This window comes from Leopardus geoffroyi, chromosome B2 (assembly GCF_018350155.1).
Source record: "Leopardus geoffroyi isolate Oge1 chromosome B2, O.geoffroyi_Oge1_pat1.0, whole genome shotgun sequence".
Lineage (NCBI taxonomy): Eukaryota > Metazoa > Chordata > Mammalia > Carnivora > Felidae > Leopardus > Leopardus geoffroyi.
This window is the reverse complement of record NC_059332.1, coordinates 144,810,715-144,836,559: the sequence shown is the minus strand read 5'-3', so window position 1 is coordinate 144,836,559 and position 25,845 is coordinate 144,810,715. Positions and strand designations below refer to the sequence as shown.

General features: G+C 52.4%; 1 protein-coding gene across 7 annotated transcripts in view; it reads left to right on the top strand.

The window, feature by feature from the left end:
• The window catches only part of AGPAT4 (1-acylglycerol-3-phosphate O-acyltransferase 4), a 128,295-nt gene that overhangs the window by 81,920 nt on the left and 20,530 nt on the right, over positions 1–25,845 (top strand). For 4 of the 7 annotated variants that reach the window (XM_045500225.1, XM_045500222.1, XM_045500220.1 and 1 more), the window contains exon 3: positions 15,716–15,885. The exons of the other annotated variants lie outside the window; for them this stretch is intronic. In XM_045500225.1, coding sequence (XP_045356181.1) covers positions 15,716–15,885 — 170 coding nt within the window. The remainder of the gene's footprint in view (positions 1–15,715; positions 15,886–25,845) is intronic. 7 annotated transcript variants of the gene reach the window in all.

Here is a 25,845-nt window from a genome sequence, read left to right as displayed (position 1 = left end):
ACTGACTTTTGACATAATCTGGATTTTTGTGAATTTTCTCCTACCCGAAACTCGTGCTGTTCCCCAGGTTGGTGAATGACATATTTGTTGATGTTCGTACAAGCCCTGCTCTGTGTGCCGTGGGCAGTAAAGTGACAAAGTGGGCAAAGCCCGAACCCTCCCTCGAGGGAATGTGTGTTCTCTGGGGGGAGAAATACCAACCAAACAGGCCTCTGGAATGTGAGAAAGAAGGGAATCAGGCTGACTGGCCATTGCTACCTGTAGGTCCTTCTACAAACAGTAGTCTTACTTAATGCTGACAACAATTTTGTGAGTGATATTATATTATTCCTTTTTTACAGGGAAAACTGAGGGCCAGAGAGGTTAAGTAACATGCCGATGTTATAAGGCTAGTAGGTGATGGAGTGAGATTTCAAATCAGGTCCATCTGACTTGGCTGTACTATCAGCACAGAGTCCCTAAATGGGGGGGGGGACTTGGAAGAGAGACAGGTCACTTCTGACAGAGGGGTTGGGTAGCATCTAGGACAAGTTCACGGGCAGAGCTCAGGTGAGCAGAGACCTGGTGGACAGATCAGGTTTTGACACGCTTTGGAAAGGAAGGGTCTTTGGGCCAAGAGAGGAGCTTGAGCAAGAGGCTAGACCTTGGGGTAGGTGCTGAGTTCTAGGTAGTTCCAGGAATAGCATGTAATTCACTTGGACTTGAGCTCAAGGTGTGTGGGAGGAAGAGGTGCACTAATGAGGTGAGCCAAGCAGGAGGACTTCGTGAAGGAGTCTCCCTGCCTCTGCGGATGGTGGGGAGCCAACAAGAGTGTTGACAGGGTTAAGCTGGCATCAGGCACAGGCTGGATGAGAGGAGCATGTGACACTGGAGGCAGACAGACCAGATAGAAGGTCATCGGGGTGACAGGGCACCACTGAAAATGGAAAAGAGGGTGGATAGCAGTAGACGTGGGCAAAGCAGGACTGGGGACTGGAGCGATGGCAGTGGATGGCAGGGGGAACCCAGTTGACCCGTGGGTGGGCTGTAAGTGAAAATCCCTGGCCACAATAAATGGCTGTTTGGAGAGGAGCTCTAGAGATAGCAGGATGAGGGATGGACTTCCCCGTAGGCTGGTCGTACTCAGAATAGTTACCACATTCCGGAGTCTAATCCTCACTTTGTTAGGCTATGACACTGATTTATTATTATTTTAATCGGGCTCTAACAAACTAATATTAAGCAATCTTCTGATACACTTATGCAGGAAAATTAGAATGCAGTTAATCTATTTCTCAATGGAGACAATGAGGTTAAGTGAATGCTGACATTTGCTGATCAATACATTTTTACCCTGAAAGCTGATCTACACTTGAGTTCAGATTACATTCAGGAGGTAGAGGAGTACATTTGCAATCTCAGCAAAGGGATTTGGATGGGTATGCAGTGGTAGAGGTGTATCTGCCATGTGGACAGGCCTCACTCCCGAATGACCAGCATGCCTCTGGTTGATTCATTCTTCCTACAGTTGTATCCATTTCTTTAAATGAAGCTGGTGTCTGAGTCTTGGCCAGGAAACCATTGGTTCTCTTTAAGGTGACTCTGTACATGCCTGCACCGTCCCTTGGTATATGTTTTTACAGTTTTACCATGAGAGCACCAGGTTGTGCCTTATTTCCAGGCTCTTTGGCAGAAACTCAGTGTTGAATGTGGGTTTCGCCCACACGGGTATAGGGTACACCCAGCTTGCAAAGTTGAACTTCCATTCAAGGATGTAGGGAAAGGACTCTTATCTTCAAGGAGAACATTTGGACCTGAGGCTTAACAAGGGTATAACATCTTTGTGCATATGGGAAGGTCAACACTTCAGAATATGACCATGGCCTTCATGCTTCTTGGTTTTAAGAAACCGTTCTTTCTTTAAAACAACTTAGCAAGTAATTCTGGGAGGACCACTCTGACTGAGACCTCAGGAGCAGGCAGTAGAAGTCTGAGCTTCAGCCACCTCTGGAAATTTAAAAAACACATTTTAGTCATAGCTCAAGGATATAAAAGAGCCCAGAGGCATATGAACCTCCCATCGCTAAGCGGAAGGCACAGAGACCAGTTAGTTCACAAGTCAAGGGCGCTTCAATTTGGGGTCTGGAGTAGCTCTCCAAAGGAGGGGAGCTTTGATGGGGTCTTGAAGGGCACTAGGATTAGGATCAGGTAAACAGAGAGGTGTCTTTGTATCCAGGGTTGGATGGAGGAGACAGGTAAGAGCCTATTGCCCTTGAGAGTCTGCTGTCAGCCAGACCCTTTGCAAAGTGTTGATAAATCCCCATTTCGCTTGGTGGTTCCGTTCTGGGGGAAAGCCTGGAGGATTTCCTCCCAGCCCACCCTGCAATGCCCAGACCTGGCAGAGAAAGCACTTGGCAAGACTTATTTGATCAAGGTCGGAAACATCGTCCACAGCCAATAACCATTAACAAGAAGTCACCTGGCTTTTATGTACCACTGACATGAGAGCTTCGCCACGGCCTACTGGTGGCCTTGTCCCCACTTTAGACATCAGGAGACTGAGATGGGGGGCAGAGCTGCCCAAAGTCACTCTGCTGAGAAGGGGTGAAACTCAGGGGTCCGACCTCCATGGACTGACCCCCATGTGGCCTCAAGGACTGGGACCTTGACTCAGGGATAGCGTGAACAGCGGAACAGCCGAGATTTTGAGAGCGAACTGCTACTCCACGGAGCAAGCAAGGGAGAGCAGAGAAGTGACGGCTTTCACACTCTGGAGAACTTTAGACCTTTTCATCGCTTAATAGAGTGGCACTGGAATGCAAATTATTTTCAAATTGTACTTTAATCTTCATCTCCTTCAGAAATGAAAAAAACAGAAATCCATTTGCGGGGCTGGTCTACATTTTACACGTGGGTATCTTCATAAGATTTTCGTCTTTGTCTCTTTCTCTTTGTTGCGTCTAGAGAAGCGGCAGTGAATGCTTGAGGCAGGACTAAGGTGTTTGGGGGAATGCCCTTGACCCTGGACTCAGTGCTTCCTGGACATACTCTTCTATGGAAGAGGGAACTTGTTTCCTTTTGCTTTTTTATTATGGAACATATAAATAAATATGAGTTAGAGGACATAGTGTAAGGATTCCCCATATTCACAGCACCTAGACTTAATTTTTCATCATACTGACATCTATAAAGTGAATCCCAGACCTTGTAGATCATGAAATACCACTCCAGATTATCACAAGGCATGTTTTATAAAGAATAAGGACAACTGTGGGGCACCTAGGTGGCTCAGTCCAACTTTGGCTTAGGTCATGATCTCACAGCCTAGGAGTTCAAACCCCATGTTGGGCTCTGTGCTGACAGCTCAGAGCTTGAAACCTGCTGCAGATTCTGTCTTCCTCTCTCTCTCTCGGCCCCCTGCAGTCATGCTTTGTCCCTCCCCCCCCCTCAAAAATAAACATTAAAGAAAAAAAATAAGTACACCTTCAAAACATAACCCCAATATTATCGCAACTATCAAAATTAACATTCTCTTAGTATCATGTTATACCATCTAGATTCAGATTTCTCCAATGGCTTCCAAGCTGTCTTTAGTTGTTTTTGTTTTTGTAACATTTGGAGTGTTGAAATCAGGACTTGAATAAGGTCCATATACTGTTATGTCTAGAAGTCTTTCTTATGTTAGAACAGACCCCTCTCACCCTTCTTTCCCTTCTTCTTGCCTCTGCCCTGTGGAAGGTCCCACATTCTTGAGTGTGTGAGTGCTCACAGGGGTGGGGTTTTACCTGCTCCTCCCTCCCTGGTAACTGGGAGTCGGGCACAAACGCTCCATGGATCCGGGCTCCGTGTTGTGCAAGAGAACATTTCGCGGCAGGGCTGCTTTTCCTCCCTGTGGGCAGTTTATAGAGAACAAAATCCAGGTGTTAATGGTGCTCGCTAATCCTGAGCTATCGCTGCTTCCAGACCTAGTGAAGTTCAGTTTCTTGTCCTACCAACCACCTGGAAGGCGTTGAAACCTAACGTGGTGACTGAGCAGGAAAGTGTTTTAAGGAGAATGACCAGCAGCATTTGGGAGAGAAGAGGTGGGGCAGGGCCTGGGGACAGAGTGGCTTGTGGTGCCAGGGGAGGGGGAGGCTTGGAGGCCAAGGTGGGATAGCACCATTACCACTGCATGGGTCCAAGCCAGGACTGCACGATCCCTTCACTTGACAAATACGTCCCAACCCCCGCCCCCGTTCCCCCACCATCCGCACCTCCCTCCCTGCCCCATGTTTCCCAGCTCGTGCACCCCAGCTACTCAGGCCGAAACCTCAGAATCTCTCCCTGACCGTCTCTTCTCCGGCACCCCATCCAGCCCATCCACAGACCCTGTCTGCTCCGCCTGCTGGAACCCAACTCACTTCCACATGTCCACCGCCCTCTGCCCTCTCCCTGGCTGCTCACACGGCCCGCTCTCTGGTCTCCACCCTGAACCTAATGACATTATTCCCCCCACTGCAGCCTGTCACCTCTTAACTGTGTTCCCAGCTGTAGGCACTGGAAACGCCCCTGTGGACAAAACCAGCCCCTCGTCTGGCAGGGGTCACCTTCTAGCAGCTCACATTCAATTAGGTCACGGCGTGCTTCACGCTAAACTCCCGCGACAGCCAGAGAGGCCACCCCCACTGGAAGATCAGCCTCGCCCCCCTCTCAACAGCCCCCCGGCTGTCCCCACGGCACTGACAGCCACCTTCTAAGTTACGTGTTTCTGTGGCCGTGCGTTTGTATCTCCCCGGCTGGAATTTGCTTGCTCACTGCCATATCCAAGCACCTCCAACTGTGCCGGGTACCCGGTGGGCCCAGGATCTGATGACTGGATAAGTAAGGTCATTCACGTAACCAGGCCTGGAAAATCAGATGGTGGAGATGCCACAGCCCAGTGATCTCTGAGCTGCTTAACTGGAAGGGAGTTTTGAGAAGCCAGACGTCAGGGCACCAGAGTGGTGGGGTGGGGGGTTGGGTTCTAGACCCTTTCTTTCCCTCTCCTCCCATCTGAAGGTTCTGACTGAGGGTGGGAAGCATAGGGCTTCTCCCCAGCTTTTACACTCCTCTCTCTCGAGATAGTCGTATTTCTTGACATCCTGCCTTTCTGAAAGACTGGCCCAGTACCTGGAAACAGAGTGCTGACTCCACCTGATAAAAAGCTGATTTTTCACCCTTAACACGATTCACTCCACCGTTCGTACTGTGAAGTCTTGTGACGTTCGTACTTGTGAAGTCCGTGAGGCACTCTCAGGCCACCTCTAGCTCAAAGTCCATTACCCAATCCCCTCTTCTTCATCTGGAAGGCTCTGTGTACTGTGGGAAAGGAAACAGCACCCCCCTCACCTTGCGCGGTTCAGGCATGTTTTCACGGCCCCTCATCGCCCTCCCGCTCAAGGCTTCAGGAGGAAGTTACGGTGTGGCAACATTACCTTCTTACGATCTGGGCTCCAAGAACATACCAGGTCAAGTCCGTTTCCTCCGTATCTTGCCAAGGGCAAAGCCTGCCTAGAAACAGGCACTTCCTTTCGGGGGGGGCCGGGAGAGGGACGGTGATGCAGGAGGGTGTGTTGTCGAAAGTAAGTGGCTTCGCACGATGCCGCTCCTGGCAGATCAGTTTCTATCAGACGCGTGCCGCGGGGCTTCTCAAACTTCCCTCGTTCTCCCCGACAGTGTCTTTCTAGACGCTGTTTTCCTCAGCGGCCCCATGAAATGGCGACAGCACAGGTGTACCGTGTGTGCCTTTCTGGGCGTCTGGCCTCGGCGTCATCCGATGACCCGGACACGGACGTGGGAAAAGCCGGGCTGACTCCGGGGCGTGGACGGAAGTGTGGCGAGCGCACTGCGCTCCCCGCGTGGTGTCCTGGGAAGGCGGCGGGAAAGCTGGCTGTGGCAGAAAGGCGCCCGCCGCCGAGCTCACGGGAAGTGGCTCAGAACGAAACACAAGCAAGTGCCCAAATGAGTGGGGCACACTTAGCATCAGGAAGTTAGGGAGACCTGGCTCCGTGGCCTTGGATCTGAGACTTCACAGAAATATGGACACGCCCTGAGCCTGGAAGGACGGAGAGACGCGGTGAAGTCAGGAGTGGGGAAGGAGGAGAAGGTGAATGTGGGAGGAGCCGGCTCCAGCCAGTTTGCAGCTGGTTGGGCCCGGCTGTGAGTGAGGAGGACGAGGAGGAGGGGGTAGGCGGCTGCACATCGAGCCTGGAGGGGGACGGGGACCAGCATGTAGGGTCTGCTTTCAGATCAGAAACCCCAGCAGCTGCGTCGGGCGCATTTGGTTACGGAACTTCACTCCCTTTACCGTCCCCGGGCCCACGCGCTCGGCCCTTGGCCCTGTGCGTGCCGCTCAGCACCTAAGACCCCCTGGGCGCCACAGCCCAGACGAAACCTCCCTGTTTCCTCAGCTCCCAGTAAATCTTCAGTTTCATATTTTTATTCCAATTTTTGCCCGGGGGCCCAGAGAGTGCGGGCAGGTGCCTGCGACTTGATGAATGGTTTCCAGGTGAAGGGCGCAGGACGGGTGCACCGGAGAACGTCGCCGTCTCCTCCCAGGCCCCAGTGCCACGTGGCCAGGGCAGAGGCGTGTCCCCCGCCCGCCTTCCGTACAGGATGGAGACGCAACAGCACATCATGCACCAGACGCTTCAGAATTTTGTTTTTGCCTTTTGGGGTCCTTTGAAGACGAGAGGTTTAAGTTTTAACCTTAATTATTATCAAATTATAAAAACGGTTATAAACCCATAATTGTATATACTTAGTTTATAGATTACACATCATTATGGATGTGATTGTACAATTTTTTAAATTAGATAAAGTTAATTAGGAAACTACTATTTCCCTTTGTAGCATCTCTCCCCCGTGTCCGGATGCGGGGGAGGCTGTATTGTTGACGCAAGTTCGAACAATGAGCTCTGCTCAACAGTGTGGGTTTCAGGGTCCTTTCCGCAGCCGGTTTGCCTCTCGTGTGTGATGAGAACTCCGCTCAGCACCCCCACCAGAGCGGAGTCAGGTGGGCTCAGCATCGGCTGTGTCCGGAGGGATGTCGAGACTGAGGACGGGGTGTCTGGGGATGACAGATGGAGGGGCGGTCCGCACACAGACACTCAGCCTGGTGGGTTGCTCATCTCCTAACTGGCTGTTTTTCCGCTATCTCGTAATTATGTCTTTGGTCCTCAGGGCTGTCTGGTCGCTGGTCGGAGTGAGACGCCGAGAAGAGCCGCGTGCCGGCTGCAGGTTCAATACTTTAAATACTTGAGTGTATTTCACCTTCACCAGAATCCCTGAGTTGATTATCTTATAGATAAGGAATGACCACCGTCTGCCTAAGGCCAGGGTTGACCTTCCACCGTAATCTTCCTCTTATCCGCCCCCCTCCCCAAATGCTCTCTTTCTTTCCCCTACGCCACCCTTTATAATCACGGCTTTTAGTGTCTGTGCAACCTCGGAGGGGCCTTGCAGGCACCAGTGTCCCCAGCTCTGGGTCGACACCCGGCAGGCTCACGTCCCCGCTCTGGGAGTGTGGCCGGCTGCCTTGCCCCACCGTTTCCCTGTCCTCATCGGCAAGATGGGGGCAGGGACAATGGCTCTCCAGGATGCTGTGAGCTAACTCAGTGCATGCTACGTCTCACCCTTCTTCCCAGACAGGAAAGTAGGCGCCTCCCCTCCTACCCCACTTTTCCTTTTGTCCATCTAACTTCTTGTTTCCCACCTGCGGTTAAGCGGAACGGCGCTGCAGCAAACAGAGTAGACGTAAATCTGTGCTCCGGACCGTGTCTCTGTAGCCACCTGGCATTGGTGCTTCCATCGGCCCCTGAGCTCCTAGACCGCAGATGGGGTTTTGCGGTGAAAGTCACTTCTTGGGCCCCAGGACCCTCCTGGCCGTCGCCTCGCAGAACTGGGAATTGGCCCCCACCGGTTCTCCAAATGGAGTTTGTAAAACTGGCCCCAGTGGTGGGCAGAGGCAGGTATGGCCCCAAGTGTAGATTCCAGGGGTGGTAGGGGAGGGGCAGAGAGAGAGAGAGAGAGAGAGAGAGAGAAAGAATCCCAAGGAGGCTCCTGGCTGTCAGTGTGGAGCCTGGCGTGGGGCTTAATGTCACCAACCGAACCGAACCGTGAGATCACGTCCTGAGCCCAGACCAAGAGTCGGAGGCTTAACTGACTGAGCCACCGGGTCACCCCCGGCAAACCAAAAATCTTAGATGGAACAGAAATTTCAAAATTGCTGTATCATATTTTAGGAACCTTGGCCGCAAATCTTAAGCAAATCTTATCTGTCATAGGTTTCAGACGGCCGAAGGCCCTGCCACTCACAGTGGCCCTGCCACTCACTCGGTGCCTCTGAGGAGAACCGGTGAACTGGGTGTCCCTCCCTCCCACAAGGAATTAACATGCAGCTTGAGGCTGCTGGAGTGGGAGGGAAGGGAATGTGATAAATTGGGTATTGGTTTGCCTAGGGGAGGGGAGGGGAGGGGAGGGGGTGGGAGGGGATGGGTGGGGACTGGAAAGGGGAGGGGATGGGTGGGGACAGGAGGGGCGGGGGAGGGGGTGGGAGGGGATGGGTGGGGACTGGAAAGGGGAGGAGATGGGTGGGGACAGGAGGGGCGGGGGAGGGGGTGGGAGGGAATGGGTGAGGAGGGAAGGAGCTTGGGGAGGAACCAGTTTCGGTGCGAAGGCGAGGACTGAGGCCCTGCAGATCGAGAGGAAACTCACGTTTCTCCCTCTCCCTTTTCAAAGGGGCTTTCACTGCAGGTGAGGGGCGTGCCTCCCTTCCTCCTGTGTCCCCTGCATCTATTCCGTTGTCTGCCTTGAACAAACACTGATATCTCCATTTAGATTTATTCTGAGGTCAGAGCAAAGGGGCTTGAGGATTGGGGCTGGGGCTGGGGCGGGGCAGGACCCACAAAACCCAGCGTTGTCTGCATTGATGATGATATGGGAATGTTCTCGAGGACCTAGGACCGAGACCGACAGGAGAAGGTACTAAGGACAGAACCCAGACAGAGTGTGAGTCCAGAAGTCTCTGCACCCACTGAACTTCAGCCAGTGTGGTGAGGAAGCTCCTGGCTGGGCCACAGCAGAGCCCCCCGTGTCCCAGGATTGCAGGGCCTGCTGTCACCCTAGCATCTCGGCCACCGCAGAGGCCACAGAAAAACGTGTGGAGTCCGCAACCTAAGGCAGTGCCACCCGATAGAAGGATTTCAGGGACAGAATGGAGAGGACTCTTCCTTGGGGGAAGGGCAGCAAAGAAGCTGGAGGGACCCGCCCGCCTGCACCCCCAGGTCCCTTCTTAGATCAGCGAAGGAAGTTTTTTCATGCCACCGATATAGCCCGATTATTCCAACCTACAGCAAAATGTGCCCGGCCAGCAGGCCTCGGGAAGAGCCGGGAGGGAGGTGGCCCCGGTGGTCTGAGGACGCTATGTGGGGGTGGCTCGTGGTCTCTGTGTGACTCGTGGTCTCCGTGCGACTCGCTGCAGCCACCTTCCGTCGCACGTGGGTCCACTCGTCGCTCACTTTTTCCAGAGTGCAGGTACGGGCTGATCAAGGAGACACGGGCGGCATCACCCAAAGGCTCTAGTTAGTGAGGTGCTCCATGGGGACATCACTGAGGGACAATAGTGGCTTCTCCACGCTCCAAAGTTTTCTGCTGGTCTTTGCCTTTTCTGCCTCGTGGCCATTAGTACTTCCAGGGCCCCCCCCCAACCCCGTGGATGACCCAGCCTCAGGGGGGTGACCTCCTTGGCTCACCAAACAATCAGGAGCCTGGAGGTCAGCAGGTCTGTCTGGATGTTTTCTTTACCTGCAGCACCTGACCTTGGAAGAGTCAAATCCCAGCCACCTTCCCAAGTGACTTTCCCGGGCAGGGACCCCAGTGGTCCTGTTCCCTTGTGCCTTCCTACTGTCTACCCGTGGTCAGGCTACCGCCCGAGTGGACATGTCCACAGAGAGACCCTGCACTCGCTAACCCTCATGGCCAAGATATGACCACCGAGTCTGGAAGAGCGGGTCCTGGGGAGGCCCTGGGAACCTCCGAACGGCTGGCACTTTGCTGGCCTGGTTTCCTTCCTTCCACCATCTTTCCCCCGAGAGAGCCCTCTCAGGACACCGCTGCAGCCTCTAGGCTCTTGTCTGGGGCTGGCAGAGGAGCTCCCCTTCCCCCTTCTTCTGCTTCGGTTTTGATGTGATGCATTGTTTTAATTCCGAGCTGCACTATTTTTCAATTAACTACTCAGTTATTGGCTCCAGTTCTCGTGAGGCAAAAACTTCCATTGCTTTTTTTCCTTCTGATTGCTCAATGAGGGTTGGTTTGGATACACAAACAAGAAGGTCAGTGCTTTGGGGGCAAAGACCTCATTTTGCATCTCTTATATTTGCCCTGGTAGCATTTGTTGTTGCCCCCTGGCGTCATAATGCCAGCTGATGGGCCTGCAAATCCCAACAGTTGACAAGTGATTTTTTCCCCCATTTTCTCCTGGGCGTCATTGGCGCCACTCACCTGTCCAGGGTCGTTTGGAGGGAGAGGGTCAGAGCAATCCCAGGATCTGCTGCCATCCTGGGCAGATGGCGAGAGCCCGCGAGACAGGCCATTGAGGGAGCTGCTGGCAGACCTCCCGGGATCCTGCGCCCTGAGCCGCCAGAAACCCTGACATTCAACACGCCATAGGGCAGAGTGCATCTAGCTCGAGTGACCGATGTCCCGCCCCCCTCCCATGGGAGCAGTCCACCAGGCAGGTGCTCTCGGGGCTGCCTGGCAGTTGGCTGGGAAACCGCAGAGCCAGGCCCTGACCCACAGCGCCGAGAGCAGCCACACCAGAGGGTGAATGAAACCTCGCTCGGGGAGGTATTTGGAAGTTGCGTGTAGTTATTCACATGGCACATCTCACTAAAACGTCAACTACTGAGTCATTCGACTGAAGGTTTTTGAGCACCTACCAGGGTGGGTGCTGGGACAAGGGTGGTGGAGACACGAAGAGGAAGGGACGCGGGTGCTGCCTGGAGGGTGTCGCGAGGTAACTGACAAGAATCGCCCCACACTCTGTGGGAATTCGTGTTGAAGGACATGCGTGGTCCCAGACGACTAGGCGCTTCACTGTTAGCCCAGACAGGTAGGAAACGGACCGCCTCCCATGCTGGTGATGCAAGCGTAGATTGGTAGGATCTTTTTGGAAGGCAATTTGGAAATACCCATAAAATTTGAAAATATGCGTACTCTTCAACCCATAATTCTACTTTTGTGTGTACCTATGCTGGAGAAATACTTTCACAAATATTTTTTTTCTAAAACATGCATTTTCAAGGGTGTTTATGGCCGTATCTGTAACAGTAAAAATGCTAATCAGTAGCAGAATGGCTAAATAAATCGTGGTATATCCATAGCATGAACAGCACAGCTGTTATGTTACCCTTTATGAAATTGTCATTCTGGTTATTTTTGACCTAAAACAAATGGCAGTTTCATATATTGAACAGAAATCCCTATGCCTGTGTTTATCTTCAAAATGGGGATAATAATAGTGCCTCCTACTCTCATAGAATTAATGTGAGGATTTCATGCAATACCACGTGCAAAGCCCTTGGGACAGTCCCCAGCACATGGCTGGAGCCCAACAAATGTGTGCTAATATCACTATGTATATGTGTCAACATGGAAAGATTCAAAATACACCATTTGGAGAAAATCACTATATTTACATTTTTACAAAGGCGGATGAAATATGAACCCATTTGTGGGTGGGAAACACATGAGCCAGTGTGTGTGCGTCGTTGAGTAAATGCCTAGGAACAGGACTAGAAGGCTTCCTTCCAAACTCTTCCTAGAGGTGAACTCTGGAGAAGGGAGCGGGAGGGGGAAGGGGAGGAGAGCTGCTGGGAGATAAGGCAGCCGCCTGTTCAGGGACTGGTCTCAGGGACCCGTCCTTATTCCACCGTGGGGCGGGGCGGGCTGTCTCTGCAGCTGGGGGTGTCGTGTCTGCGGCTCATGTTGGTGCCTGAAACCCCAAGGGCAGGCAATCAAGGCGTGATGGATGTAAGTTGGGGAGACCAAGGGGTTGGAGCCCCCAAGTGCAACCCGAAGCCTTAGGAGGGCTTGCGTCAGCGAGGGGACACACGGAACCTGGCCCAGGAGTCAGACGAGCTGGGGGCGGGGCGGGAGGAGGGGCAGTTGGAGACCCAGCTGTGATGCTGCCTCAGGCGGAAGAGGTGAATCAGCAGGTCTGCAGCCCTGTGTGTGTGTGTGTGTGTGTGTGTGTGTATGTGTGTGTGTGTTACAGAATGCCGCTTTGTCCCCTCCACCTGCCAGACCTCTCAAGAGTGTTTGTGGCCCCCCCCCCCAACTGGAAACAAACCAAACAAGGGAGTCTGGGAGATGTAGTCCAGCCTAGCCTAAGGGACAGGCCACAAGGCCATCAAGGGGGAAATGTTACATTTTCCTCTATATACATCTGGATTTTTAAATTCTCTTACAGTGTGACCCTAAAAATGTATTTATTATGAATGAAAAAAAAATTTGAAAGCCCTTGGTGAAAAAAAAAAAAACAAGGAAAGAAAACTCTTCCTCCCAGTGAGATCTAACATTTGGATTTCTTGCTAACGGCGTCCTGAGAATCTATTTCTCCGCTGCTACCCGCCTGGCCTGGCCGCGGCCACCATCGCCTCCTCCCTGGGCGACTGCACTCACCTCCTAACTGCTTCTGGCCGACTCTCTCAGTCTGGTCCCCCTTCAGCCAGAGTGCGCTTTTCAAAATGCAAATTAGATGCTGCTGTGCGTCTGTTTAAAAATGCTCCAGTGGCTTCTCATTGCTTTCATTATGAAGCCATAAATCACAGCTCCCCACTCTGGTCCAGAAGTCGTTGTAACACTCTCCCTCTGTCTCTCTCCCCCCACCTCTTCCCTCTCGCCTTCAGTGGTTGCAGAGCCTTGTGGGTGCAGAGCCATAAAGTTACCATGCAGATTACAGTAGTTCATGGCTGGCTACTGGCTGACCACCTGCTGTGCGCAGCATTTGCTAGGTGCCTTGACGATGTCATCTGATTAAATACCCAGGGCATGGGGTACAGGCTAAAAGCTTTTCCTGTGCCCAGTTTACAGACAAGCACACCGAGACTTAGGGACGTAGAGAAACGAGCGAGGGGCGAGCGGCACCACCGGGATTGGAGTCTGGAGTGCCTGACCCCCATACCCATGAGCGTGATGTTCAGAACCATCCATCCTGGGGACAAGTCTTTCCTTCCCTGTCACACCGCCTTGTGAGTGGGTAACGGGCTTTCCCCGGGGCAGTCGGCTCTGGGAAGGTAGGCATCTGAGCCACGTCTCCAATGCCCCGCATAGAACTCGCGCACATTAGGTCACTGGTGTTTGTTGAAAGCGTGAGTGTGCTGGCGCCGTGCTGGGTTCTGGATTGCCGCTAGGGTTATTAGACCCCAACGATGCAGTCCTTGCTCCCAGGGCTTGTGCTGTGGAGTAGGGGAGCTGGTCTCACGCTCTGTCACTAAGTCCCGGCAGGGTGCAGGGGGGCGGCACGTGTGAATCAGCCCAGCCTGACCCCCAGTAGGGAGGTGTGGAGCCCAGAGAGGCAATCAGGGGGTGTTTGCAGAATGGCCGTGGGATGCGAGTCACAGAACTGGAACAACAGCCTTATCTCGCAGACTCCCACGTAGTTCTGCTTTTGGGGGCTTATCTGTGCTCCGTGGCCAGTAATGGGGTAGATTGGTCCTGCCCACCCAAGCTCTTAGAAGAAATCAGCGCAGCAATATAAGCTCCTCCTACCCGGTGGTAAACAACGGTCCTTTGTCCTGGGTGGTGCTGCCCGGCCCTCCCGCCCTCCCTAAACACTTACCTTCTTTCCGACTTGCTGTGTTAGGTCCCACTGATGTCATTGCCTGTGGGACAACTGACCGGGGACTTGGCATTTTCTCAGCTCTGAGGACTAGGCAGACACTTTTCATTACCAAGTAAGGGGAGCCGGTCAGTTTGTCTGTCATGAGAGTGCTGGATCCTGAGTGGTTGGTTTGTTGGGAACTTCCTGTGTACTGTGCGTGGATCGGCCGCTGTGTGCTGTATTCTTTTTTTTTTTTTTTAATTTTTTTTTTTTCAACGTTTATTTATTTTTGGGACCGAGAGAGACAGAGCATGAACGGGGGAGGGGCAGAGAGAGAGGGAGACACAGAATCGGAAACAGGCTCCAGGCTCTGAGCCATCAGCCCAGAGCCCGACGCGGGGCTCGAACTCACGGACCACGAGATCGTGACCTGGCTGAAGTCGGACGCTTAACCGACTGCGCCACCCAGGCGCCCCTGTATTCTTTAATCCTCACGGAATCCATTCTAAAGAGTAGGGCACTGAGGCACCAGGAGGCTCACTTGTCCAAAGCCCCACAGTGCTCACTGCTTAGAAACTAGCCTGTAATGCCTTCTAGAGAGTTCTAGGGCTCCAGTTAGAAAGCACCAGTCTCCAGCCTCAAGGAGAAAGGTTTCCAAGGGCAGCCACTGACGCCCTTAAAACATGAGGTGTGCCTCCAGTCAAGACTCCACCTGCTCATGTGTGCGTGTGTGTGCGTGTGTGTGCGTGTGTGTGTAGGGGGTGGGTGAGGAGTGAGTCTTCGTTAGATGCGTACCCCACTAACTGGTGATAAACAGGGCTATGGCCTTGGGGCACAGGCCTCACATACCACCCATCCACCTGCTGAACACCTTCAACTTTCAAAATTCATTTTAAAGCTTCCATGTAGTAGATAGAGTCTTCATCCCCAACGTGCAACTATTTTTCTGAGCCATTTCTACCATCGAGGCAGGCTTTTCCTGAGGCAACCAGGTTGGAAAGGGGTCACCAGGAATAAAGCTATCACTGAAGAATAAAGCCAAATTGGTCATTATTGCCTGGGGCGGGGGAGGGGGAAGGACTTCTCTATTTTCACAAGCTCCTTCTTGTAGAGAATATTTGAACAGTTTCCCTGAGGCCTGCAGTACGATGGCTCTAATGTATCCTGGCTTCATTATTTCAGGTGCACACAAGCATCGTGAATGGGAGAGAGAAATTAGGTATTTAGTGTTCTTTGATGGAGTTTATAAGAATCCCGATTAGGGGCGCCTGGGTGGCTCAGTCGGTTGGGCGTCCGACTTCGTCTCGGGTCATGATCTCACGGTTCGTGAGTTCGAGCCCTGTGTCGGGCTCTGTGCTGACAGCTCGGAGCCTGGAGCCTGCTTCGGAATCTGTGACTCCTCCTCTCTCTCTGTCCCCTCCCCAGCTCATGCTCTGTCTCTGTCTCTCAAAAAATAATTAAACATTAAAAAAAAAATTAAAAAAAAAGAATCCCAATTAGTCATTTCGCAGGCTTTAAAGAATTCTGTGCATCATCTCACGCTGCCTTTCAGAGCGCTGGAAACACGAGGGCAGGCATTCTTGATGGATTCTGGCTTTCTGATTTACTTCTCCCCAAGGTACTTAATCAAGGAATGCAAGCAACTCATTTGGCTTCTCAATGCTTCCTCTCCTTCCCCGGACACTGTTGTGAAGTCGTCCTTGTTTTCCTTCTGCTTCTAAGCCATTTCAAGGACAGGGGTCTGGGCTGAAATGACCTAGAACGTGACCTCTAGAAGTTGCTTTCTGCCCCAGCCGGGAGGGTAGAGCCTTGCTCCTGCCCGGCCCGGTAGAACCAAGCCTTGGTCACCAAGGACGCGTGAAATAAACGTCTGTCTGTTGTTGTGGTTTGTTCCAGAGCTGGTGATGTTGCTGGAGTGGTGGTCGGGCACGGAATGCGTCATCCATACAGACCCCCAGGCCTACCCCAAGTACGGAAAGGAAAATGCCATCGTGGTTCTGAACCACAAGTTTGAGATTGACTTTCTCTGTGGTTGGAGCCTGGCCGAACGCTTTGGGGTGTTAGGGGTAAGTTGGATTCACATTTTTCCGCCTCACACACTTCCCTTGTTCAACGCCATGACTTGCCTTTTTCTCTCAACCACTCGGGATTGCAGAAGCATTAACAGTTTCTACCTGATGAAATGTTCTTAACCAATTGCTTTTCATTCCTGCTTGGAGTCAAGATGAAATTCTTCTTCTTTTTTTTTTTAAGTTATTTTTTTATTAAGAGAGAGAGAGAGAGAGAGAGGGAGAGACCCCCCAAGCAGGCTCTGCACGGTCAGCCAGGGCTGGACCCCACGAACCGTGAGATCACGACCTGGGCTGAAACCAAGAGTCGGATGCTTAACCGACTGAGCCACTCGGGTGCCCCAAGATGAACATCGTCTAATGACCGACAGTGATATTTATTCAGCGACGGCTGTGTGCTAGGTATTTCATATACCGTGAGTTTATTTGCTCCTTATACAAACATTTATGAATAGATGATATATGCCCTCCCCTTTTTAACAACCTAAGTGACAGAGGGTTTAAATGATCTGCTCAAGCTCACAGAGCTATCAAGTGGATTTGGACTCGGGCTCCTCTGGTTTGAGGCCCCGTCGCGCCCTTCGTCTCTGCGCTCCGCTGCTTTCCCGGCTACCGGCCAGGAGTCATTCCAGGGTGAACCTTCCCCTCTGTGGGCTTCAGCACGCTGAGTCCCCAAGCCAGAGAGTTTCAATGTCAGAGTTGAGAATAAATACGAACTTCTGTTTCCCGCCCCCAAGTAGTTTGACCTCTTGCACGCCTTTGGGACTGGGCTTTCTGGGTTGACTTTCATCATCTTGAAAACATCGCGTTGTGTAGTCACGCCCAGATCCGATCAGCGAATTTGAGCTGTCTAGGTGCTTAGGCTGAGCCGTCCCCACCGGGATGAGGGGTGGCGGCCTGGGGCGAGGAAGGGCCGGGACAGCTTGAGCGAGAACTCGGGGCTCCTGTTTGGCACTGTCTGCGGGGAACAACGCCTGCAGACAGACGGGGTGTCTGCTCACATTGTTTTTGGACGAGGGAGAGAAAATGGTAGTGTTCAGAGGGGCGGAGATTGAAGCCTGGGGGGCTGGCGGGGCTGATGGGGTCCACGCGTCTGACTCGGTGGGGAGGCCACCTGGGTCTGGTCCCCGATGTGCCTGCGGAGCCTCAGAGACGCCAGCAGCACTTGGGGCAGGGGGGGGGGGGCCCTGTGACTGCCTATTTGGGAAGACCCTTCGTGAAGGAGGACCGCACTGCACAGATTACGTTTTGTATCTGCGTTTAAACATTGATGCACTTTTAAATTGGGGGCAGAAGGAGAGAGAAGGAAATGTGTTTAGAATCAAGTCCCATTCATGTCTTTGGGACAAATGAGACTCCTTCTTAGGCACTGAAACCATCAAAAGGCAGGCAAGGTCTTTAGCAGTTTTTCAAGAGATAGAAACAGTGTGTTCCTTCACTGTTGCCACCTTAAGACTTCGAGAAAGCTGGGTTGCCTGTGAGCGAGCCATGGAAGGGATTTCTAGGAAAGGGACAGGCCTTCCGGCCAACGGTTTTCTCCTTTGTTTTCCTATTTATTCTTCCAGTTCTGACTTGGTATCTCTGCGCACACGGGTGTTAAATATGTTTTCAGGAACAAGACCAAACACTTTAGCATCTGCCTTTCTCCGTTTTGGGCTCCTGGTCTCAGCTACAGTTCTGTGCTTTGATTCTCTGCGAGAGGAGACCACCCCCTAATGTGTCACAATCCGAACCCCACCACGGAGACGAATGGTCATGACAGGGTCCTTCTTCTGCCTTGGGAGAAAGGGTGCCTAGTCTCTCTGCGTCCTGACTGCTAGAACGTTCTTTCTACTGCCTCCGAGCTAGACTTCCTGGTGTGCCAGCGTCCCCCCCGGCCCGGGACTCCGGGTGTGGTTGAGGGACAGTCGGTGATTTCCAGGCTTCCCGAGGCTTTGGGGGTATTCCTGCTCAGGATGTGAACATGCATATGATCTGGGTGGCACCGTCCAGTTCACGTCGTACCCTTGTAGCTCGATGACCACCAGCTCTTTCTGGGTACTTATTCACTGGATTTTGCTATTTCTAATTCTTAGGACATTGTCGTTATTTACACTCCATAAACTCCCAAAGCCTCAGTTTGGCTAAATCATTTGTCCCAGGAGCGTAACTAGTACATCTGATTTCAGAGCTCTGCTCTTCTCCCCCGATGGTGGTAGGGGAAGAGACGCAGGGGCCCTGGGGACGCTGGAGCGTCAGAAAATGACCAGGGCCACCTGAGGACAGGGACCAGGCTGGAGCACAGTGGTAAGAGTGCTGATGGCCGGAAGGTTATTAACAGGACACCCCCATCTGGCCAACAGCACAGGGACTTCTCGCCTCCAGCTGTGATTCTGTAAACGGATACCCTGTTCGTCGGGTTTCCTTCCTGACTGTTGAAAACTGAGCAGCCAGGGTTGCCTGTGAGGGGGTGTGAACCCCGGCATCAGAGACGGTTCTAGGAGCTCGCAGGTTTCGGAGGCTGCCTGGCTGTGAAGCAGGTTGAAGCCTCAGCCTGGGGTGAAGAATGTCCCATTCTCACTGGAATTTGGGGAGCCCTACTCAGTGGGGCCTCAGCTTCCGGGAGCCCCGGAGTCCTCGCCGGGACGGGAAGGAGAGTACAGCCGGGAACAGGAGGTGGCCGCCTTCTCCTGTCCTCCAGCACTGAGCACCGGCCTGTGGTGTGGCTGCACTTTCCAAGGTCGCCTCGTGCCGGCCAGGTACCTGGTGCCAGGAGAGCATGGTGGAGTGTCAGCGACCCTTGTCGGGGTCGGGGGTTGGGCCAAGTCAGGGGGAAGCCGCCAGACTCTTCTCCCCGGGGACTGCCCTGTCTGCGCTGCGGGGGACAGTTCACATCCACACGTGCTGCTCGAGCAGCCGAGGTCCAGGCAGCGGCCGTGATGCCAGATGAGCCGCTTGGCCTCTTTCCAAAGTGGCACGTTTATTCCTGCCACCCTTCAGCGGCCACAGAGCAGCGTCTTGTTACGTTAATTGTTCAGCAGTGCCCTCTGGCCTTAAATCACCTGCCCCCCAAAATAAATGACTAAATAAATAACACGTGACAGCGAGATCCTTCTGGAGTCTAAGGAGCTCCAGAGCTTCTTAGAGAAGCTTCTTAGAGAAGAAGGGACAAGACGGAGTTCCTGAGGGGGCAGTTTTCACCTGCCCGTGCAACTGCCCACGAGGATGTGCGTTCATAGTGAAGCCGGGACATTTGCCGAAATTCTTGAGAATGGGGTCACTAAATATGAAATTGGTTTTGGGGGGAAAGGGGTGGGATTTTCTTAAAAAGGAAAAAGACTTGTCGCCTTTTATAAGCATCTGAGGACCCACACAGTCAGCCCAGTGGCCTATTCTCCCCTCAGAGCTGGCACTTCGTGGCACAGGCCAGGGTTACAGCAAGGGCTCCAGTTACGACTTTGAAGAATACACGCGCTTCCCTCCTGCCTGGGGACGGGCGTGGCCCGTGGACAGTTAAGAGCAGGAATCACTAAAGCGTCCAGCAAAAATACAATGCAGAGGGGCCGGGTTTCCGAAGCTTCCGGAAGCTTCTCTTTCTGTCCCAGCAAAATACATACGTGTCACTTCATAGTGGCCCTGGAAGGTCACCCCAGGTCGTATTTGTTGGGTCTTTGAGCAACACCAGGTGCCTGGTGAGCGTTCCGTACACAGAAGCGGCTATGGTCAATATTTACCTGCTGGGTGGGTGCGGCCTGTAGGTTAACGTGGAGGCCAACTGGGATATTGTTCTTTAGATTGTTAGCGAGCCCAGATCTGTTCTATCTGTGGCAGTGAGACAAGCCACCAAACACAGCAGCTTAAAACAGTGAACACGTATTGGCTCAGCCCGTGTGGTCTGGGATCCAGGCACAGCTCAGCTGGGGGTCCCGGCAAGGGTCTCTCGGGAGGTTGTACTCGAGCTGCCGGCCAGGGTGGTGGTCTCATCGGAAGGCTCGCCGTGCGGTGACCTGCCTCCACCCTCGTCCCTGTGTTTGTTGCCAGGCCTGACCCCTCCCTTGGGCTTCTTCTCAGCTTTCCCCTGGACGTGGCCACTGGCTTACCCCAGGGGGAGCTGTCCCCGAGAGAGCAGGAAAAGGCCCCCGACACAGCACCCACGGCCTTTTTGTGACCGAAACCCCGAAGTGGCATCATCACTTGGTCACGTCGTATCTGTCCAAGGTGAGCAGATGAGTCCAGCCCACCCTCCAGGAAGTAGGGTGGGTTACAGGAGAGCTTCGATACCAGGAGGCGAGGACCACCGAGGCCAGTGTAGACCCTGCCACCACACCACGGCAGGACATCTGCTCTCAGACCTCACATAAACATAACATATGATAGCTCAGCCTGAGAACAGATCGAATTTCTGTTGCGTTTCTTCATATAGGGAGAAGTAGAAGGAGAGTAGTAGAATCATTACCCTAAGCAGAGGGCACCCTGATGTCCCTCACAAAGCTCTCAGGATGGCAATGACAGCTACTGAGGCATCTTCAACATACTTTCCCAAAAAAGGGGACTGCGTTTCTGTAGATGATACCACTGGGCATTAGGGAGATACAAAGGGGGATCGGAAAATACAGTCCTTGCCTTCAGTGATTTTGTAACCTATCAAGAGAGGTAAGGAAGGAACTTGCATGCCTGCCACAGGACACAGGGGGTTGAAGAGGGTGACAACATAGGGCTGACCGTGTTCCCTTGGGGCGGCAAGGTGCGGGTGGGCGGTGGTGATACTCGGCGCATTTAACCACAGACCAGTCAGCCCTACAGCACTACCCTGGGGGCCTCCGTCATTCCGAGTGTCACCCCTTTGTTAGCCCTGGAGGGCCTGGGGACGAGCTGGGTTCACTGTGGTACAGGTGGGATATCGGGGGGTGAGTTTGGGTATTTGGGGCAGCTCTGTTGACCAAACCGTGGGGAGGGGTTTCAATATTTTCACAACCGCTGTAACATTCTGGTGCCTACCAGCACATGGGCCGTGGGGCCCCTGGGACACAGGAGACTTCCAGAAGGTGATAGCAATGGACCAAGGCCTCAAGGGCATGATTTGAGGAGCCACGGGAGATGCAGATGAAGGGATGATCATAGAGGTGGGGAGGTGCCTAAAGGGAGACCCTGAGAGATAGGCCCCCGTCTGCCAGGCGTCACGCCCCTCTTCGCCGTCTGGGCGTGGCCAGGAGTGCGTATTAGTTTTCCCACTCATGTCACGGGCCGCCAGCTCAAGGCCACTGTGGGCTGCTTTCAGACTTACTGAGGCAAGTCAGAAAGAAGGGTGTGGGCAGGCTGCTGCCATTTTGGCGGACCCATCTGGGCCGAGGTGGAGGCCTGCACGGCTCCGGGTAACACGGCCAGCAGATGTCATAAAGCCCTAGGAAATCACTCAGGGGCTGACACAAGAACGGAACCCAAAGTGTTGGTGTCCCGATTTAATTTTGCCAAGACGTTTCTGGTCCGTAACATTGAATATGGTTCTCTCCGTGAAAGGTTGACACGTATCTGAAAACCAGCATTTCTCCATGTTTGATTACGAAAAGGAGCACTTCTGTCACTAGAGGTTTCCTGTAGGAAAAATACCAACGCACATTTGTTTAGAAAGGCTGCATGACTGTTGTTCCCTATAAACCGCCGTCAACTATAACATTCCTTCAAATTGTAGGTTTCCTGGGTCTTGTGTTCAAACGTGTAAAACTTAGTAGGAAAGTGGACACTTTGAGAGATGAATCCATGCCTTCTGTGCTCAGATATCAAGAGCAATTATTTCTTTTTCCCTCTACTCCAGAACAGTTCTCTCCTAAGGGTGGCAGGGGAGACATAGATGTATAGGGAAAGCAAAACAAAACAAACAAAACACACAGAAAAACCCCATGTCTTAGAGTCCCACAGATTGGGACTTGGAACCCGGACTCTTGCATTTCCCAGTTGCACGACCTCGGGGAGGTTATCTGACTTTTCTGAACCGCAGTTAATAATTCCCATTTATGTGGTGTTGTAAGGGCTTAGTAAATATATAGGGCTTAATGGATATATGCCTCGGATTAATGAGTATAAGTAAAATACTTAGTTCAAGTGCCTTGCACAAAGTAGGCGTGCAGTAATTATTAGTTTCCTTAACCCTAATTAGTTTCCTTTCATTGAATGTTTTCATCTTACGAGAAGGAGGAAAGGGTATGGAAGACAGAAGAGAGAACAAAGGTTTTACGAAGTGGGCTTTGGCTGGCGCTAGACCTCCAGGCAACTGACACCTCCCCCATCCCATCATTGTTGTGCAATGCAAAGTGCGGTTGTATTCGCTCTCTCTTGGTTTCTTCATACGTGGCAGTCAAGTTCCTTTTGGCCCCAGAGAGATTGGAAGTTTCTAGATGGGGAGAAACGTTTTGTTTTCCTTCTCATCAGATACACCTGCAGCTATGGTTTATCAGCTCCCTTAGGGTGGGTTTGCACCACGCTCAATGCCAGTATCACACGGTGTGAGGGAAGCATGCTCCCCCCCCACCCCCACCCCACCCTCAGGGGCTTGATCAGCAGCCTCCATATTGCACTCGGGTACCACCCACTATACTAAGAGTGGGCAGGGGTGCCACTTTTTGCCTCTAAGTATTGACCTATCGGGCCAGGCATGCGGGGATCTGGCATGACACAGATAAGGAGACCGAGAGAATAGTGATGAGGGGAGGCCCCTTACAACCCGGGGGGCCTCATGACTCACTGGCTAAGGACACAAGCCAGCAGCTCCGTGGAAATACAGATATGCACCTTGAGTTCTTAACTGAGTATATTCCTGGCCATGTTAGCATACACTTTATTTTTAAAAGCGTAGTGCCGAGTTCGACACACCAAGGTCTTTTTTTTATTAAACAGGATCCTCTGGCAATGTCTTTAACGAGCCAGGGTTGGATTACACCAACCGATCGTAAATCCAGACTTGTTTAAGCAGCCCTACCATGGGGCTTCCTCCCTGCTCTTCACACAGCCCTCAGCAGACCTCCCAAGCCAGTGATGGGAACCGTCTCTGACTGTGCTGGGCCCCAGTAACTGCTCCCTCTTTGTCACGCCCGTGTCCTAAGGCGCTCGGGGCCCTCCATGCCCCCATCTTCCCTGTGCCTCTTCAATGGCTTATCAAACACCTGCTGGTGACAAGAGGTTGGCGGTATAGCTGTCCTGTTACCTTCTGCCCTTGCGGAGCGCTGGTCCCCCAGCCCCGCCCCTGGATTTCTTGTGCTCTGTCTTTCCATCTGGCCAGGCCCGGGGCCACCTGGGGCAGGACTCAGGAGGGCCATTCAGAATAGAGGATGGGAAGGGGACACACGGATCTGTGCTCAGGAAAGAGGAGCAGGGCATTGCTTGGGTGGGGGGGGGGGCTCCTCTCTCATCTGCTTTACAGGGAGCCCCGATCCGCTGAGCAGAGTCAAGTGTGATAAATACCCAACGCCCGAGAGTTTACTTTGTCTGCAAATGCCCTTTCCTTCCCCACTCCGCATCTGCGCACCAGGCAAACTACGGAGAGATTTGGGTTTGGTAAGGGCAGGGATGTAGACTGGGGAGGGGGGACGGAGGGCGGGAGGAGATGCTATGAAGAGCTTTGAGTATCGTGCTCCACCTGGATAAATGGCGCACGTTTATTTCCGGTCGAAGAGAGATGAATTCTCAGAGAGTGCTTTTGTCTCTTTTTGTTTTGTGCATTTCCCTGTGGCTGTGACTAATTGTGGAACAGTGTTCATTTTGTTTTCAGACTCTCCGGAGATTTTCCTGGTAGTGCAAGGTCCCCAGCATTTTCTTTTTTAGCATCAGAGAAGGGAGACAGCAAGAGAAGGGAATGAGGGCAAGCAGAATGAGGCCACATGTACGTTACCCCAGTTGGCACGAATGGAGTCTCACCTTTTGACGTGCACACGCGTGCACACGCACATACACATACACACACGCCCGGCTCATTGTTTTGAGCTCTAGTCTTATCTCCTGCCTTTTATTGTAGTGAGCGACTTACATTTCAGAGACACGTTCCAGCCCCATCTCTTCCATTCTTGCACCGATCTCTTTTGCCAGAGAGCACGTGTGCTCCACTCGTTCGCAGAGTGGCACAAGTAACACAGAAGTTGGTAGCTTTCTGTTTCTCTCCTCCCACGACACTTTGAGCGTCTCGAGGCCGTAGGTAACCTTATTCATCTCTGTGTCCCCAGCACCTGTCACAGTGCCCAGTACAAAGGAGGTATTTAACAGACACTTGTTGCATAGACCGAACAGAATAGGGTTTTTTTTTTTTAATTTTTTTTAAATGTTTATTTATGTTTGAGAGAGAGAAAGACAGGGTGTGAGTGGAGGCGGGGCAGAGAGAGAGGGAGACACAGAATTGGAAGCAGGCTCCACTCTCTGAGCTGTCAGCACAGAGCCTGAGACGCGGAGCTCGAACTCACAGACCACGAGATCATGACCCGAGCTGAAGTTGGCCTCTCAACCGACTGAGCCACCCAGGCGCCCCAACAGAACAGTCTTGATGGTAAAGTCCACACGTCAAAAAAGAGGCTGTGCCGTCGCCGACTTTCTAGCCCTCTGCAGAGATGGGGCCTCACTCACAGTCAAGAAAACATTCAAAGGGTTGAAGTGTGGATGTTTTAGCCGGCTTTCAGAGTTCCACTTAAGATACCCCAGCCAGGTATTTCATATATTTAATAGAAATACGTGACCTTGGGTGAATCCAAATGACTGACTGGTGACTGTACTGGTAAACCTCCAGGAACGCCCATGTGCTTGGAAACCAGGAAGAGATATTTATACAAACAACACATTGACCAGGGACCATCCTGCTGACTAGTGTCAGTCCCTAATCGTGTTTTCGGAGCGGTCAGAGGAGGCGGGGGTGCCATGGAAAGAAAGGATGCCCTACCTGTTCCAACCGTCCTACAAACCCGGTCATCGACACTTCATAGTTTCATCTTATCAGTTGGTGGGTGGCCATGTTGGAGAAAGCCCTTAGCCAGAAAGCCCTGATTCTGCTCAGTCTTCATCACAGAGGCTGTGGAGCTGAGAAAGGTCAGGCAAGAGCCACACGGCCTCAGGGTTGGAATGGACCGGATCTCGGTGTAGCTTCAAAGCAGTTCTTTCTGGCACCACACGGTGTCTGCACAGGGGTCGACCAGTTGGCTGGAGGTGCTGAAGGGGCTTGTGGGGCTGGCTGCTTCCCTGAGCTATTGGGTGGTCCCAACTAGGTTATGGGCCGATTGATTAGATTATTGGGCAGCTGTCGTAAGATGGTTCTCTCTCACACGCACACACTCTCTCAGACACAACGTTCTATATACACACACTCTCTCTCTCACACACACACACACACACACAATCACTCTCATACACCCTCTTTCTCACACAAACACACACATATAGATACATACTTTCACACATACTCTCTCTCTACACACACCATCTCTCTCTCTCTCTCTCTCTCACACACACACACACTCAAAAGTTTCATAAACTGCAGAACGCGATATCACGTCAGCGACTCCCCACGGCTACTAGAAACGGCCAGGTCCTTGCCGTTGTGGATTCCTCATAGGAAGTTGCGCTTCCTATAAACACTTTTGATTTTCCAGATATGCTAGTGTCTAGAGGGGCCTGTGGTAAATCTAACTCCTCTGTAAATCCTCTCAGGCCTACCCTCAAAATAAACCCAGAGTCAACAAAATTGGTATTGTTTTCGTACAGTGTCTTTCCTGAAGACGTTACCGTCCACACACAGAAGCCCTTGCGTGGCCTGGGAGGGTCATGATAGTGACGGCACATTGAGTTTCCGGGAGGACCGTAAGCACACTGAGGAGAAAGTTTCTAGTCTCTTGGTCTGAAATGAGCGAAGCTGGGTAAATCTCTTCACACACTGCCTCTCAGGGAGCCCCGTAATAACCGCAGCCTTCCGCTATTACCACATGCTGAAGCATGGTTTCAGAAATGGGG